Raw genomic sequence first — 18,576 nt, forward strand, 5'->3', positions numbered from 1 at the left:
TAAAACAAACATGCAAACCAAGCGGAACTATCAGATTACAAACATGTGCTTTAGATTACTTCATGACTGGCTCTAAACAAAGGCCAAAGTCGTTGGTTGAGAATAAGTCATTCTTTCAGCAAAATTCCTACAGATGAAGTAATACAGATGATGATGATAATAGCTATCATTTCTTGAGTGTTTACTGTCAGGAAGGCATAGTGGTAAAAAACCTAAACATTTTATTTAGTTCTCTTAACAATCCAGTGAGCCAGGCATCATTATTGTTCCAATTTTATAGATGAAAGAAGTGAGCCCCAAAGGGATGCTATAACCTGCCTAAGATAAAAAAAACCTAGCATGTGGCCAGGTATAGGTAGGTATTCCAGGTATGTCTGACTCCAAAGTCCATGAGTATAGTGCCTGCTTGCCTTGTGCCAGGAACAGTGCTGAGCCTTGGAGATACCATGACCATTAAGATGCAGGGAAATGTGTACAGTGAAATAAAAAGCCATCATTTGTAAAAAGGCCTGACTGAAAGCCACAAAGGCTGCCAAATTTTGAAGACAAGCCCAACCAGTCTGTCTTGGGAGAAACTGGGAAGGAAGGCCAGGGCTCCCTCTGGAATGGTCTCTTTCCCAATTGATCAAAGTGTGGCTGGGAAATCAACTCAGGTTACTGGCTGGTAGCAGAAGGGAGGGAGGAAAGACAAGCCTAACAGGGATGAATGTTTCTTTTCTTGGATTAGAGAGAAAGAGAAAGAAAACCTATGGCCCAGATCTGACTTTGTGGCTTTAACAATGAAACATTTTTTTTCCCATTTCCATCTTTCAAATCAACATTTGGAGGTAAATAATAAATTTGAATGCTAAAGTCTTTGGCCTGATATGTCTAAAACACTGAGACGAGAGTAGTGTGATGTGAAACTTGAAATTCTGGCCTCATTTTGGCATGAATATGGCAAACATCCCAAACAGCAAAACTCATCTTTTCTAGAACCAGTCTGTTTTCCAGTGCTGCCATTTTTGTGGCTTAATTCTTTTGCTTAAAAGTTCACCAAAACTGGAATGCTGTAAATATGCACGTCAGCAATTCCTTATAATTATGTTGTATTTTCCTGCAATGTACTAATCTTTACCCTCTAGGTAAAAATCTGGCTTATTTAAATCATTTAACAAAGTCAGGATTAAGTACATCATCTTGATTAGTTAGGGACAAATAACCCAAATAATTTACTTAGGTAATTACTATTTCAAAACATTTAGACGCATAAAGTGCATGTCATACCCACCTGAAGTTCAGAGTGTTCTTTAAGGAGTTGATCATATTCTTTCGAAAGTCTCTCTGACTGCATCTTCATTTCCATCACATCATTTTGTGCCTTGGAAAGGGCTAGAAAATATCGAATAGAGTTTTATTTTTATTTCAAAATAATTTCAAATTTATAGAAAAGTTACATGACTTAAATAGAGAACTCCTGTATAGTCTTTACTCAAATCCACTGTTAACATTGTGCTACATTTGTTATCATATTCTCTCTTCACACACACTATTATTTTCTTGACTCATTTGAGAATAAGGTGCAGGTATCATGCCCCTCTACTCTTTAATACATTTCTGGGAATGTACTTCCCAGAAACAAAATATTATCTAACATAACCATAGTAGAGTCACCAAATTTAGGAAACTTAATATGAATACAATACTATAAATCTAATTTACCATCCATATGCCAATTTTTGGAACTGTCCCAATCATTTCTTTTTAGCATTTTTTCCACTGCCAGTCCAGGATACAGTACTAGATCACATATTGCATTTAGTTATCATGTCTCTTTAATTTCTTTTAATCTGGAATAATTCCCCACCATTATCACAGCCCTCTTCTCCCCATCTTTCATGACATTGACATTTTAAAGAATACAGGCCACTTTCAGATAGAATGTTCTTCACTTTGTTTTTGTCTGATGTTTCCTCATGATTAAATTCAGGTCATACATCCACTTACATATGAATATAAGTGATATTAAATGCTTCTCAGGGCATCCAGAGGCCCATCACATCCAAAGTTTCTCTGTCCCTCACTGGTTTTTCCATTTTATACTTACAGTTTTAACCTCTGTAACTAAAGAAGCAATATATAGGAAGACAATTTAGTCTATGTAAGCATCCTGCTCCTCAAGATAATGGCACACAAGAATTACTATATATTGACCTTTGCCTACCAAGGAGCTACAATGTCAGCAGATTCATGTCCTTAGAAATAAAAAAAAAATATATATAATATATAATATATATATATTTTATTATATATATAATATTATTATATATTATATATATATAAATATAATATATATATATAAAACAATACATTGTGAAGAAGGTACTAATGAGCAAAATATGTAGAAGAGCAGCACAAGATGGGTCAGCAAAAGTAAAGTTGTCATACTTGAAAATTTTATCTCATATAGTGCTTTCAGAAATCATTTTTCCAAACTCTGGGAATCCTGAAGTAGCTCTATATCATATGCAGCCTTCAGAAGTTCTACATTTGGAAGTCTTTTAGGGTAGGAGTTTAAGGGAAAAAGGCAGAATTTATAAATTTAAAGGCTACTTTTCTGGCACAATGAAATAAAATTATAGGATCTAGTTATAAACAATCTTTTCTCTTGAGAAGTCATCATATAGGCATTTTTATATAAATACATAAGCCATTATCAACTAAAATGCTTTTTGTATCAGTATTTCTAGACAGTATTGTCAAATGTTCTACATAGTTCTACATCTGTGTTGTCAATACGGTAGCCACTACTTAAATGTGGCTACTGTGAACTTTAAATGTGGCTAGTTTAAGTGAGGACCTATATTTTCAATTTAAGTTCAATTAAATTTAAACAGCCACATGTAGCTAGTAGCTAGCCATATTGGTCAGCACAGCTCTGTAATTTCTTCCATGTTCCTTCTATAGCTGCATAATTCTAAATAAGGTATTAAAGATTGATTTTGACAAATTTAATTGATATCACTTGCTAAAGGTATGAGTCAGGCATGGAAGATGCTTTTGGGGATCGTTAGATTTCATTAGGACCACCTTCACAATATAAAGAGTTATATATTAGTTTTCAATTTGGGTTCTACAAGGCATTTCCTACAGGCTACTTGAAAAATATGATGCACGGTGGTGTTATCTTCAGAACTCAGCAAAAAAGTTTAAGACCCTGGATTTCTGGTACATAAAATGCACAGTAGATTCCACAACCTAATAATGGCTGATTAGCCTGCAATGGTGTCTTTTTTTTTAAGACAATGTCTTGCTCTACCACCCCAGTCAATTTTCAAATTTTTTGTAGAGATGAGGTCTCACTATGTTGCCCAGGCAGGTCTTGAACTCCTGGCCTCAAGCAATTCTCTCACCTCAGGCTCCCAAAGTGCTAGGATTACAGGTGTGAGCCACTGCCCCTGGCCTACAATGGTAGTTTTAGGAATGTTGTTGTTATGGTCCGAATGCTTGTCTCTCCATAAAATTCATGTGTTGAAACCTAATTACCAATGTGATAGTATTGGGAGGCGTGGCTGGGGAGTGATTAGGTCATGAGGGTGGGGCCCTCATTAATGGGATTCATGCTCTAATAAAAAGAGGCCCTAGAGAGCTGCCTTTCCCTTTCCATTAGGTGAGGACATAGAAAGATGGTACCATCTATAAATCAGGAAACAGGCCCTCACCAGAAGCCTAATTCACTGGGGCCTTGATCTCAGACTTCCCAGTCACCAGAACTGTGAGAAATAAATTTATGTTGTTTATAAGCTACTGAGTCTATAGTACTTTCTACTAAGACAGTTGGTCAGGCCCTTGTAATGAACAGGAGTTGGTCTTAATGTTAAAATGATTTATACTTGAATTTCTGACATTAATAAATTATTTAATAAATTTAATATATCTTAGATATCAACCCAATAGTTCCTTTTCAAAAGAAGCTACAAAACCACTTGTACAGCCTATCTAGGAGTTTCTTCTGGTTACTACCAGTATAAAGCTATTAACGGAACAAATGCAGACAAATACTGCTTTTCTGCCACTTATTAAGCCAGGGTATGAACTGTGTTTCTTATTTCATTTTGTATTTCAGTGGATATTAACAAATCTAATGAATACTATCACTCCAATTAGGGGAGGCTATTATTGTCTAGACACATCCTGGACTGTTTCCCAGTCCTTTATCTCATTTTATAAAAATTATAATATTGTGTTTTGGATGCCTTCCACCTCCTTTTGCAACTGCATCTGTAACTAAGGGATTATATAAGCTTGTTATCTGACATGTGAATATGCTTGTTTTATTTTGAGCCATATTATTTTGGAAACAGCATATATAAGAAAAATATTATTGGACAAGGAGGCTTTAGATGATACATCCAAGTCGCTATTTCAATTTTCTTAACTGCAAAAATGGGCTGCTATCACTTGCCAGTGGCTTTATGGAAATACTGAGATATTTCATAAGAATATTGGCTAGATTCAATAAGAGACTGTTATGTCCTAGGTTATGGTCCATTAGATATTTTTAAAGGCACATGCATCATTTGTTAATATGGAAAATAACTTCAACTATGTTACAGTGACACATAATAAGCAAAAATATTTGTTGCCTTTCCAAGTGTTAAATGTTCACTTATGGAGCTATTTACACAGTGAGAGGAGCAGGTGAGACTAACGCACCGTGTAAATGTATTGTATCACTGTGATTTTGACCAGAGATAACAAACACTGCCAGTTAAGCTCTGCCAGGAAATGGAAGTTTTTAGAGGTGTTGGCATGACAGCTAAAGTTGGGCTGTTGTACAATAGCTGTAAGGATTGAGCCAGAGGAAAACATATTTTATTTGAAAAATTTCCAAACGTCTAGTGTTGGTTTCTTTCCAATTTATTTGGTTCTCCTTTTGAGAATTCAAGAGTGTGATACACTGGAGCTATTTAGTATTTAATCCTCACATGTACTATTCCTTTGCCAATGATCACTTATTGGATTGTTAATCTACAATAATGCTTCCAAGATACTTGGCAAGTAGACACACAAACTTCTGCTCAGTAAGGACATAAATTGTGGCTTAATTATCATTTTTTTGTACATGTCTATATTGTCAGGTCTGTGTAGGTAAAGGTTTATGTTTTATTCATCACTTCAATCAACACCTAATCTCTTTTAACCTCATACCCATCTGTTGATAAAGTTTGTTGATTCACTTCCTTTATAGCTCTCCAATTCATACATTCCACTCCAGCTCTGTGACCACTGTCCTCATTTCCAGATTAGATTAAGTGGATTTCTCACATAGTTGCCCAGCTACTTTAATTCATTGTCTATAATGCTGTCAAAGTGATTGCTCTCATGCCTAAAAACCCTCTAAGAGCGCCCTAAAAAACATTAATACACAAACATGGCATATGAGGCCCTTCATGATGGCTTCTAGGCCTACTGCTCAACTCTCTCCACTAGCTCCATCTTATTTTACACTCCAGTTGCCTTGAGCTCCTTGTAGTACCTCAAAAGTGCCATATTCCTTTGGTAACAACCTGCTCATTTTTGTTATAACATCTTGTCCATCTCCTCCTATTTCATCTGGCTAACTAATGTCATCCTTTAAAATGTCAAGAAAGTGTCCTTGATCTCCAGTGTTGGCTTCTACTACAACTCAAGTTTCACCACAGCATGTATTGAATTGAAGGGCAACTATGCCCTTACTAGACTATGGACTACTCAAAAAACAGAGCTGTGTCTTATCTGTCTGTCTGAGTACTTAGCATATTGCCTAGTATTGGTAAGTGCTTGAAATATGCTCTTTGAAGGAATGAAACAATGAATAAATGAAAAATGTAAGCTTTAAGCGTTTGAAAAATTCACTTGTGTGTAAACAGTTCACTTGGAAATGATAAATGTCAGGTGAACAACACAAAGTGTTACTTTAGTCACCTGATAGGAATCTTGGTTGAGACAAGATAAAAACACCTTCAATCTAAAACCAAAATACTCAGGATAGCTGTAACAAAGCAAACAGACCATTCTTGAAATATTTCGATGAAAATATACTCATGTTACAAATATCTCATACTACTTCAGAATCAAAAATAAAATATAAATAAATAGTACCACAGAATCCAGCTCAATTAAAAAAAACCCTGTACACTGATTCTAAGAATGGGGCAGGAAATGTGCAAGATAAGCCTGGAGTATCTTATAATGTCAGAAAGTAAGCGAGTGCTCCAAAAATGAAAAAAAAAATCAAAAATGGAAATATGTCAAAGGGACACAGGAGCCAAATGAAAGAGCTCCCAATGGCGAAAGCTGGACAACCTGAACAATAAACTAAAGTAGTATTAAATTATAACCCAATTAGTCCATACTGACAAACAAATGGTAGAGAACTGACAAATCTGTGCAGAAGAATTCCAAACAATTTACACAGACACTCTACTTTCAAGGAGGTTGAGCATAACTTCCCTTTCTTCTTTTTTTTCTTTTTTTAATCCACTCATTTGCACACTGATCTGAAGTGTGGGCTGTGAACAGTGATTCAAAAAGATTACAGTATGGAAAAAGGAGGCAAGAGTAATTTTACAGTTCAGAAACTAGACAAGCACTATTTTAGCCAGGTGAACAAGGTCAACATCAAAACTGACAAGTTATGTTAATAATATGTACTCCTGATATAATGTGATGAAAGCTGGCACATTACCTCTGTGACTTTCAAAACCTATACAAAAGTAGAAAACATGGAATCCAGGCCGGGCACAGTGGCTTATACCTGTAATTCCAGCACTTTGGGAGGCCGAGGCAGGTGGATCATGAGGTCAGGAGTTCAAGACCAGCCTGGCCAACATGGTGAAACCCTGTCTCTACTAAAGGAGACTGCTCTTTTTCATTATAAGTCTTGTGTTACTATTTTGCTTTAAAAAAATATGTATGTAAAACTTTGATAAAATAAAAAAAAGTAAAAGGTGCTCCAGATAAATACTCCCTTTTATAACAAAGGCTCTCAGAGCTGGGAAGACCTCTAGAGATCTAGTACCATTTTTTATTTCCCTAACATAATTATAACGAAAAGAACATGCTAATTTCTTTACTCAAATCATTTCTCTTCTTCTGCAAAGTTTTATTATTCCGTATCAATGGATATCAATGGTTCTAATACATGTTCTAAACAGCCACGCTCTAACACTAATGAGAATTGGTTCTACTTACTGGCATATCCTCTCTTCTCCCAATGCTCTATATTTAAGACTTGTGGTCTCATTTCACACAGCACACTTGTGTTGTGAGCTAACAGATGCATAAAACCTGCCAGATCCTGTCCTAAAGATCCTAAGATTGCATGAAACATTCTTCAAAAGTGATGAATATGGCTTAATTTATCACCTGCTGAACTTTCTAAGTTTGGAGAAAGGGAAGTTACTGTGAAAATATTTTTCTCATGAAAAATAAATATAGTTTTAAGGGTCAAAAAGCCAACAATGAAAACAGTTCTTGATGGTCAGTTTTGCTTAATTACATTATTTGGAGATATATAATAGACATTAAAGTTTCACTAGTCCGGTCTCTCATTTTACAAAGGAGAAAACTCTGGCCTAAAAAGAGTCAATGACTTCGCCAAGATTACCCAGTGTATCCTCAGATTTTGCAATGTAATTCATATAACTTAGCAAAAGCTATATGAACAGCTTCTAGTATTCAGGGTCTACTCACAAAGTAAAGTTGGAATATGGCCAATTAATTAGATAATTCAACCCAAAAAACTACCGCCCTAGATTACCTGGGTATTTGGGAGAGGTTTTTTTTTTTTTTAAATTTTAAATTCTTTTTTACAATAAAAAGCTATCTTTTTCATTAAGCAAAATAAATTCATTGTAGAAAATAATTTAAACTCCAGGAAAAAGTCATTTTTTGTACATGCTAAGGAAAACCACAATTAATAGTTTAGTGTTTTTTCCTAATTGAAAGTTTTAAAACTAGAGTTGTCCAGTTTAATTTTTGTACCTCACTTGGCAATAAACATGAACTTGCATAAGCTGTTATCATTAGAAAAGTATTTACCATGAAGGATTGTAGTAAACATGAATATCTAGGTATGGAATAAGACAGTAGAAAAGAACACCAAGGCATTCAACGTAATCATCTCCTTTGATCTCTTAGGGGCTACATCAATGGACCCCTTAACCATACAGCATTATCATTCACTGCACCTAGTGTGACACATGGACTTCTAACAGACCACTCTGCTTTTTGCTTTGCTCTTCTCACTCAGAACAGTAGTATCATATCACTCATTTTTCTGCCATTCCATGTCCATCAACACATTTAGAGAATTGTGCTTGATTACATCTTTATCACCTGGAACATTCCTTGATTCAGTATGCATTTAGCACTCTCCACTCATGTTTTTGGTAGACTAGCCCATGTTTCACACTGGGGAGGAAATGAATCCCTTTATGTACATATGTTTGGTTCACCATCTGGACTACAAGCTCTTCTGAGAAGAAACTGTTTTCTCTTGCTTTAATGTCCCTCTGTAGAGATTATAAAAGCTTTTCCTCAGGGTAGACATCGCTATGTTTGCTAGTACTGTGAATAATATATAAAGTATCTTTGAATTTCTGTCTTAATATCTTCCTTATAGCTGTTCCTCCTGGTTACTGAAAGACATATAGTTTATTTTACGAGTATAGGCCTTGATAACAGATAAGAAGCTCACAGGAAAGGGAAACGTCACAACTAAATGGGAATGTAACAGGGAACCAAACAGGATGAAATATCACCATTACATATTAGTCCAAGAAAAGTAGTCTGATACTGAGCAAACCCTTTTTCTGTTTTGACAATAATATCAGTACGTGAAAATAACACAGAGGTGAACTAATAAATACTAATAAATCCTTTATTTACCTAAATAAAAGGACTGGTCATGAGTTTGATTTGCTTTAAGTAATTAAAATACTATTATTATATATTGCCTATTGGCGCAACCATCAAATAAACTATACTATTATTTCTTAATGCGGATTTTTTTTTTTTTCAGTTGATACAAGAAGGGAAAAAGATGTCAACGAAGCAGAAACTTCCAGACATGAAAACAAATAAGAAACAATATGTTTTTTTCTTATTTAAATCACAAAAGTGCATTAAAAGGCAACAAAGTAAAAAACAAAAAACAAAAAAAATCATATGACCAAAAACAGCAAACTGTTTTTAAGCATTAATAATTTTAAAATAAGCTGGTGGCTTTGATATAACTGTAGGTAAAAGATATCCGAGTTCATGTCCATAAAAATTTACCACTGTAAAACATGCTTAGGGTAAACTTTTAAAGTTTATTTTTAGATGAATATGTGGTTCATTTGTACGAAACTGGAAATCCTATTGTTTTAAACTTGTATACAAAGCTTATGTCTTATTCTTAACACTCAAGAGGCAGGAATTTAGGGTTTTAGGTATATAGAACAGCAATTCCCCTGTAATTTTCTATCTTGTCTTGATCTCCAATTTCTCTTGAAAAGCACTTCAGCTACTTTTCACTATCTGGTCCCCAGGTTAACTGGCAATAAAAGGTAAAAAAAAACTTAACTTCTTCAAGGGTATTAAAGTTGGTCTGTAAAACGTAATTTTAGTTGTGTTCAAGGTAAGTCAAGGTGATATGAAAGCATTTATCCAGGAAGAGAGTTTAATTATCATTATTTTAAGTAGAGGACTAAGGGGGTTCTATTTCCTGGTCCAAATCTAGTATGTCTATTGTATGCTGCTAATACTTAGGGACCCATAATAGGTCTTTACACTCAGTTTCTGATTTGTTAGTATATGCTTTAAGAAATTTATTTAAAGTTTGCTTTATCCTCAAGAGGCATTCTTTTTAAGGAAAGTGTTAATTATGCTCCACATTAAATGACTTTACAATAAACGAATTACTTGAAAAGTTCTTTTAAAAATATATGAGGCCCAGGCACAGCAGTTCATGCCTGTAATCCCAACATTTTTGGAGGCTGAGGAGGAAGGGCTTGAAGCCAGAAGTTCAAGACCAGATGAAGTAGCAAAGCGAGACCCTGTGTCTACAAAAAATTTAAAAAATTAGGCGGGCATGGTGGTGCATGTATGTAGTCCCAGCTACTGAGGAGGCTGAGGTGGGAGGATCGCATGAGCCCAGGAGTTTGAGGTTGCAGTAAGACATGACTGTACTCCAACCTGGGCAACAGTGAGATTCTGTCTCAAAAACAAAACAAAACAAAACAATTGCTGATGAAACAAAGAAGGAACAAAGGAAAGCAGGAAACAAAGAGAAGAAAGGCATCATCAAGCAATTTCCCCCAATTACTGTTTTCTCTTTTCCTTTATGTAGGAGACATACACTGCTAATTCGACCTTTATTACAAGATCGGCAGCCCTAAGAATTCCTTCTAAAATATGGCATGTTTTCTATATCTATATGTATTCCTGCTTCTAAAAGAACGAAGAACAGACATTTCCACATGCAGCTCAATCACTTTTTAAACCATATTTACTTTTATCATTGCTTGGATGCATGCAATGACTGAATGCTACATATTTCTAGTTACAAGAATAAAGGAGCCTGGGTACAGTGGCTCACGCCAGTAATCCCCAGCACTTTGGGAGGCCAAGGCGGGCAGATCAAAAGGTCAGGAGATGGAGACCATCCTGGCTAATATGGTGAAACCCCATCTCTACTAAAAATACAAAAAAATTAGATGGGCGTGGTGGTGGGCGCCTGTAGTCCCAGGTACTCAGGAGGTTGAGGCAGGAGAATGGTGTGAACCCAGGAGGCGGAGCTTGCAGTGAGCCAGATCCCACCACTGCCCTCCAGCCTGGGCGACAGAGTGAGACTCCATCTCAAAAAAAAAAAAAAGAAAAGAATAAAGGAAGGTATTCATTTATGAAAATAAGTAGTTTTCCTGGAAGAGACCTTTAAAGCCAATCTCCTTGGAAATCAGAAGGTTTTTCCACTAAATACAATGTCTGTGCTAGGGTGATATTACTGCACGGAAGCACCGCTAATAGTTGACAAACTCTGGTCAAAATAGGAGTTGGAGGTTAAAAACTGAAGGTGTTTGCCACAACTGATAGAGTGTTCTTAGTAGCTGCCTACAGAATGCCACTTTTTAAATGTGGGCTAACTAGCTTAAATAAACATTTGTATTTACGTTTTGTTTCCACTAATACACTTGGGAGAAAATGTTTCACTTAGATTTAAGTAACATGAAGGATAAGAAAATTCACATGGAAAACACCCTATTTTCCTGTAAAAAAAGAAAACATTGCTTTTTTACTCAATTTTCAAATATAAGATCCCTTTCTAAATCTTTCTTAAGCCTTGTTACCTTAACACCCTCAATATTTAGAAATCGGTGAATATTTTTGAGTGGTACTGTGCACAAAGTATTGTACCACTGAATTCATCCAAATCATGCACTATTAATTGATATATTTTCTTAGTTCTTACCTTACTGAATTTAACTGGTTTAGGTCAACAGAACATGACCAAGGAAACACTCTCTTTAGAAATGGAACTTTGATCTTCTCAAGGTCATTACAAATGTTAGTTTTTAAAAAAACATAGAGCAAATAAAATGTGTTCATAAAATATTATATATCTTGCCAGAACCAAACAGGACACACTCAAACAGGTAAAATCTGCCTTTACCTGAACACTAATTCACTTCGAAAGTATCTCTGCAGTCTATACTTCAAACACAGAAGCTGGTATCACTTGTTATCAGATTGTAAACACAATGCTTACATTGTCAAAGAGTTCATTTTCTCTAAAATCTGATTTTGTCTTTTAAAGAAATGCTCATGTAATACTAAGTTAAGTTTTATGCCAGATTTAAAGAGTTAAAGCTCAAAATATCTCAGAGCTGGAATTTTTGAAAGATGAAAAGAGAAACTAAATTGAGCAGGGTTAAGAAAAGTACACATACACTCTTGTCTCTTTTATTTTTGTACCACCCTGCTTACAACATAAGAAAAGAGATTCTTGGTGGATACAGAAAAAAGAAAGCAGGATTTTGAAGCAATATTTTTGTGTTTTGGAAATAGATGGTTTCATTCTTCAAAAGAATTAGTAGCTATATTTTATGCAGGGTTAAAAAAAGAACACTAGTTTCTCTTCTGAAATGTCTGTTGTAAATGGTAGGTAACTGTTAAATTCATTTTCATATAAACAATGACATTTCTTGATCATGTTCTAAATCTTTTGGAATTACAGAAAAGGCAACAGTACCAACTGAAAGATTCTTGAATTTTGGGCTACACTATGCCAACTACAAAAAAATATACAAAAAAAATAATTTTGTATCACATAAATATTCTCCGGTGGATTTTTGTTCTATTTACAGAATTAGCTTTTATTTTTATGCTTTCCATCTCAAATTCAAATACATCCTGATTGAAGTAAACCCTTTCCAAACAATGTACCTTAACACCAACTGATGGTGAGGTTTCTCAGTGTCTGGCCAACATAAAAACCTATCTGTTGTATGCAGAAATGTTGCAAAGTGTCAAGCCACGAACTTATACTCAGAGTTTTTTGGGATGACACTGAGTTTGGGGTATCTACTTTTCTGTGCTATGCAGATGCAACAAAAATAATTTGTTCTTTGACTAAGAAAAAAACAGTAGCAAAACTTTTTTTTTTTTTTAATTTAGAAGAAATCGCTGCCTTCATGGAAATGGAGTTGGGATGCTCCACTTCAAGCCTACACTGCAATGTTATGTTGGAAGGAGACACTCAAATTCTTAGCTGACATCCCAGGTATTATTGCCTACTCTGTGCCTACCTGTCTCTTTCAAGGAACGCTTTCTTTATGTCTAACAGGTAGAATATATTAGTGCTTGAAATAAACAATATATTTTCTTATAAGAAAACTGTTCCCCTGCAATTGCTTCTCTGAGAGGAGGAATATATGATGATGGAAAAATGTGATTCATTTTATAAAAACACATTTATAAACAACTTTTTAGGAACATAGCTCTTTTGCTAAGGCAAGAACATCTGTATTTACAACACAGATGTTAAACACCTACATGTTTTTCTGTATAACAGAGCATGTTTCTTTTGGCTGACACAATGTTTTATCTTCATATTTGAACAAGAATTTATAAATAGGTCATTCTTGGTATCTTAGAAGAACATTTAGGCATTAGTTTTGTTTTAGGAAAAACAGTGAAGTGTACGGCATAAAGTATTCTGCTAGTCTTTTTACTTTTTCACATGTACACAAAGTTACCATCTGAAGTCTTCCTTAATTCAGTTTTCAGTTTCTCCTGGTCTTGTACTAGTTTTTTATTTTCTGCTTCCAAAACACATTCTTCATCTTTACCATGGCTTTTCAAAATCTATTGCAAAAGGGAGATACAGGAAGAAATAAGCTTAAATTGCAATACCCAGACGTTCTTACAGAAAATGAGCTGAGTAACCTATCTAAAATTACTATTCTATAATTATTCTTTGTCCTTTCCAGAATTTTATAGTTTTCTACAATGTACTTTTGCTGACAGAAACTTAATATTTGGCAAACACACAAAAAAGATTTCTTATTATGGCTAAAATCTCTAAAGTGAACATAAGAATTTAAAATAATGTTCTCAAAGGTATTTAGGTAAATAATGTCAGTCTTTATCAATTAATGAGAAATATAAATCTAAGGGGGAAAAAACAGTTCTGAAGATGATATTAATTAGAAAACCATTATGTTCTGATTGTAGAGCTATCTACTCAGCCTATTTTTATACAAACAAATTTGTAAGAGAAGAATATGTCAGAGTGGAGATGGGTAAGTGGGAAATGACGGCCATTTCTACAGCTGGAAAATTCCAATTTTCACTGAATAATTTCCAAATTACTTTTATTCCATTAATCCTTTATAAAGCTCTTTGTGTTTTAAAATTGATTCTGGTTTTAAAAATGTTAGTGTTTGCAGCTTATCTTTTCTAGGCAAGAACAATTAAGATCCAAATAGTAAAACAAATGATCAAAATAAAATTATCATGGAGTAAAAATTTCATAATCTGTATTGTGAACAGAAACTATAATTATCATCAGAACTAAGAAGCTGACTTAAAGAAATGACAAAGAATTTAAATTACCAAGAAAGACAAAGTAAATGTTTGAAAAACCTAACATGTATACTGTTGTAGGTCAGTAGACTAAATAAAGAGACAGAAACTTCTTCTTTTTTTTTTTTTTTAAGAAACAGGGTCTCACTCTGTCACCCAGGCTGGAGTACAGTGGTGCAACCCATAGCCACTTCAGCCTTGACCTTCTGGGCTTAAGTGATCCTCCCATCTCAGCCTCCTGAGTAGCTGAGACTACAGGCATGTGCCACCACCGCAGGCTAATTAAAAAAAAAATATATATATAAATATAAAAATATAAATATATATATTTTGTAGAGACAGAGATCTTGCTATATTGCCCAGGCTGGTCGTGAATTCCTGGACTCAAGCAATCCTCTCACTTCAGCCTCTCAAAGCGCTGAGATGACAGGCATGAGCCACTGTACCTGGCCAGTGGCAGCAACTTGATACTGACAGGTTCTATTGCCAGGTAAAAAAGGAACACAGGAGAATTTTAAACAGACTGACTTAAGAGAGGAATTTCTACTGCAGTGTGATTCATTTTCTAATGTAAGCCAATATATTCAACAAAACACAAAGTTCTACTGAGCAATGACTACATGCAAATATTTTACAATGCAAGGTGCTGTAAGAGATAAAAATGTAAGAGAAACATGGTCTCGACTTTCGAGTAACTTCAATCTAGTAGAAAGGATGAGACGAGCATAAAAACTGTAGCACAAGACCAAATATAGTACTACTGTGCTATATAGAGATTAGGCAGCTCAGACGGAGGAATTAAAGCTCTAATGCATATATTATATAATCCCAAGGACTATTTTTTGGAGACAGGACGACTGAAGTACATTCTGAAACTAAAGGAGTCTCATATCTTCTCAAATTAATGAAAAAAGTTTTTCTTTTTTGTAAAGAGCAGCACAAGAAAAAAATTCTCCAAATCCCTTTTAATTTGTTGCCTACTTCAAGTTGAAAACAACTCCAGCTAATACTTCACTGAATTCAGTTCACAAAATCTCCAGTGATTACCCAAATTAGAAGAGAATCATTGAGTTGCAGGAATGTTTTTGCTGACTGCTTGAATTTTCATGCCATTGACTTGGAAAAGTTGGATTTGTGTTAGTCTTGTAAATAAGCTTTCACTACTGCACCTGTAAACTTGCCTAAATTTATGATGTGTAACTTGACGCTGGAGAAAGACCAAGAACCCTGAAATCTGAAATTTAATGACCACCAGCTACAACAACACAGTTGCTCACTGTCTCATCCAAATTATCCCACCTTGGTACGTTACGTGGCTGGAAAAAAAAAAAATCAGGGCAAAGTAAAGCTCTATCACGTTGAAGTAGCAAAATTAAAAGTTAATTGGTTTTTCATAATTATTTCATTTCTTTAACTGAATATCAGAACAGAAAGGGGTCACAGGTACCACGTGGAAATTGTTCTATCGGATAACACAGGAGTTGAGGGCACGAAATAATGTGGTTATGAATGTGGATTCTAGAGTCAGGCTGCTTAGGTTCAAATTTTAGTTCTGTCACATATTAGCTGAATGATTTTGTGCAAGTCACTTAACCTTTCTGTGCCTCCGTTTCCTCGTCTATAAAATGCAGATAATAACAATACCAAATTCATGGGGCTTTTGTGAAAATTAACAGTTAAAAACCTTACTGTGAAGCACTTGAAGCAATACCTGGCACAATGTTAACTATTATTTATAGCTAAGGAACTTGGAGGCCCATTAACATAGGTGATTTGTGCTACGTCACACATTGGAACTAGCACCTAAGTCTCTTGGATCTCAGGATAATGCAGTTTCCAATGGAAAATGTGTCTCTGATAGAGAATGATGAGGTATGGCTGGGCGTGGTGACTCTTGCCTATTAATCCCAGCACTTTTGGAGGCCAAGGTGGGAAGATTGCTTCAGGCCAAAAGTTTGAGATCAGTCTGGGAAGGAAGGGAGGGAAGGAGAGGAAAGGGACGAAAGGAAGAAAGGACATTACAAAGGGGGTGTCTTCACAAGCTTATCTTTCCTTAGCTTATTTTTCAAAACCTACATGAAGCACCTTGAAATAGATGTCATCTTCTACATTCTCACTTATGGCCTTTATTGGTCACTTTATTGGTCAATTAGTTATCTTTTGGGCACTGACAGCTGCTTTTATGTCCCGCTCACAGACTTTCTCCCCACTGTGTACTGGCTTTAGCCCAGCATATCTGTGCCTCCTCTGATTGGGTCACAGCTATGCAGGAAGCAGTGAATCAGAATAGCATGGAACCAAAGGAGAGGAAAACAAACAGAAAGAATAAATCATGCAGGGTCAAGGAATTGGTAATCATGACATAAGTTTCCTTGCATGGGTAAATGGTTCTGAAAACAATTCCAAGAGAAAAGTTGCAAAAGTATTTTGAGGAAGGTGCTTTTTTTTTTTTTTTTTTTTTTTTAAAAAAAAAGGGCAAGACTAGTTTAAGTGTATTAACTATAGTATATATGGGAAAAATAACACTTTCCATTTTCTTAGAGCTAAGGAATAAGAGAAAAACAACTGAAGAGGAAAAAAAGCAGTGTTCTGATGGTTACAAATCATTACTCCAAAATGATGTGTATAATTTTAAATTAAGATATGTACATGATCAGTTGTTCCATAAATACAAGGCTATGCACTTTCGAGTTATCACGTATCAATCAAAGCTTTGATGCCTGTGTTTTTATTTTTACCACTGTGAAATGAGATCAAAGGATAGAAAATAAAGTAATAACATTAAATATTTCGAATATTATGTGAAATTATCAATCTAGCATCAATGACGTTTCTCTGCTTTCTGTAAACCAATCATTTAAAAGAAAACTAAAAACTAGGCTTAAAAATACTTTAACTGAAAAAGAAATGGAAACGGAGTTATAAAGACTTTAGATTATAAAGTAAATTTAAGGGTAATGAAGGAATTAAAATTCATATTCCCAGAATACTATTTTTGCCTTAAATCACAGAAAATAGGTCCAATGGTATTAATCCACTATGGAGAAAAAGCAACTCTAAACAATAGTGAAAATATTAGTGGGAACAAGCATTTCTAAAGAATAGTAAAACTATTCTTGAAACAATCATTACATAAAATATTGTTAATTATGGTCATTTTCTGCTTATACAATATAAAAATGCTCTTTTTGATGCTGAAAACAAATATATTAGATGCTGCAAACAAATATATTACTCCTTGGGAACACTAACAATATTTAATTTTTACAAAGAAAATTAAATACCCTTTTTAGTTTTTCGTTTTCTTCCATAAATTTTTTGGTAGCCTTGTTAGTATTTTCTGCTTGAGTTTTAAGTACACCTTTGTTTGACAGTTCTTTTGCCAGTTGAGTAATAAGCGTAACCAGACGTCTCAACACTCTAAGAAAAAAAAAATCAGAAGAATGTGTTACTGGCCAATCATCAGAAACTTATTTTAAAACAGTCATTGCCAAATTACTCCCCATTAGGTATAGGTGTGGTGGTGGCAGATAATGTTTAGGCAGAACCCATTATTTTTTTTAATTCAAGTCTTTTAGTAAAAACAGGCCCATGTCTCATTCCTTTGGAATCTTTGTTAGAAGACCAGCACTTAGAATACAGGTTCAGTGGTACTTATTTGTTTTCCTGTAGAAGGCTTTAGCTTGGAGGAGTAGAAACAGGAAAATTTCATCTAGTGTGGCAGGGCCAGTAAGAGAATTCTTTTCTTGGCCCAGTTCAAATTCTGCTATTTAAGGAACATTGTGTAAGGTCAATCAAGCTGAGGAACAGCTCGCTCACATCTGTTTATGGATAACTGCCATTGTTAGAAGTAGTGACTACTATCTTCAATTATTCATTCAGCAGACATTCCTTTACTCAGGAACTGCTAAGTGTTAAGACACTCTGCTAGGCACTGCAGATGCAGTGGAAAACAGCAAAGTCCATGCCCTCGGGGGTTTAGCTCCTAGTTGGGTAAGCAAAAGTTTAAACAGTATTTAATTACAACCATGAAAGACACTAGAAAATGAAGTATATATACATTCTTTGAGCATCTGTAAGAGAAGACCTACCTAGTTTGTGGGTAGTGATGGCCACAGAAGGCTTTGAGAAAGAGGCTAACGGATGAGCAAGAGTTAGCCAGGAAATGAGGAAAGAAAAGAGTGTTCTGGCAAAAGGAATAGCTTGTGTAAAGACCCTAAAATGGGAGAGTTAGGTACACTACAGAACTCAATCAATATTTGTTGCAAGATGGAATGAATGAATAAATGGTGAAGGTCAGTAAGGGTGGAATATATTGTACATGTCAGAGACATGTATGAGACAAGGCTCCACAGAGAGGCAGGGGCCTGATCATTCAGGGCCTTATGGACTTTGCAAACCTACAAGCTGCTAACTACTGTTTGTTATTTGGGTATATCATCTGAATTATTTTACAAAGATGTTATAAAAAAATCTACAAGTAGG

The 18,576-nt window shown here is 35.0% G+C and overlaps 1 protein-coding gene and 1 non-coding gene across 5 annotated transcripts in view; both read right to left on the reverse strand.

Annotated features, from left to right (window-relative positions):
* BCAP29 (B cell receptor associated protein 29) overlaps positions 1-18,576 on the reverse strand; it is a 41,749-nt gene that overhangs the window by 8,871 nt on the left and 14,302 nt on the right. For all 4 annotated transcript variants that reach the window (XM_010382427.2, XM_010382430.2, XM_010382428.2 and 1 more), the window contains 3 exons: positions 17,376-17,511; positions 13,263-13,371; positions 1,271-1,371 (listed from right to left, as the gene is read on the reverse strand). In XM_010382427.2, the coding sequence (XP_010380729.1) occupies positions 1,271-1,371; positions 13,263-13,371; positions 17,376-17,511 (346 nt within the window). The remainder of the gene's footprint in view (positions 1-1,270; positions 1,372-13,262; positions 13,372-17,375; positions 17,512-18,576) is intronic.
* On the reverse strand, positions 10,350-10,493 carry LOC115898521. Its single transcript, XR_004058239.1, has one exon. It is a non-coding gene; the product is annotated as a small nucleolar RNA U109 (small nucleolar RNA).

Source organism: Rhinopithecus roxellana, chromosome 6 (genome assembly GCF_007565055.1).
Source record: "Rhinopithecus roxellana isolate Shanxi Qingling chromosome 6, ASM756505v1, whole genome shotgun sequence".
Lineage (NCBI taxonomy): Eukaryota > Metazoa > Chordata > Mammalia > Primates > Cercopithecidae > Rhinopithecus > Rhinopithecus roxellana.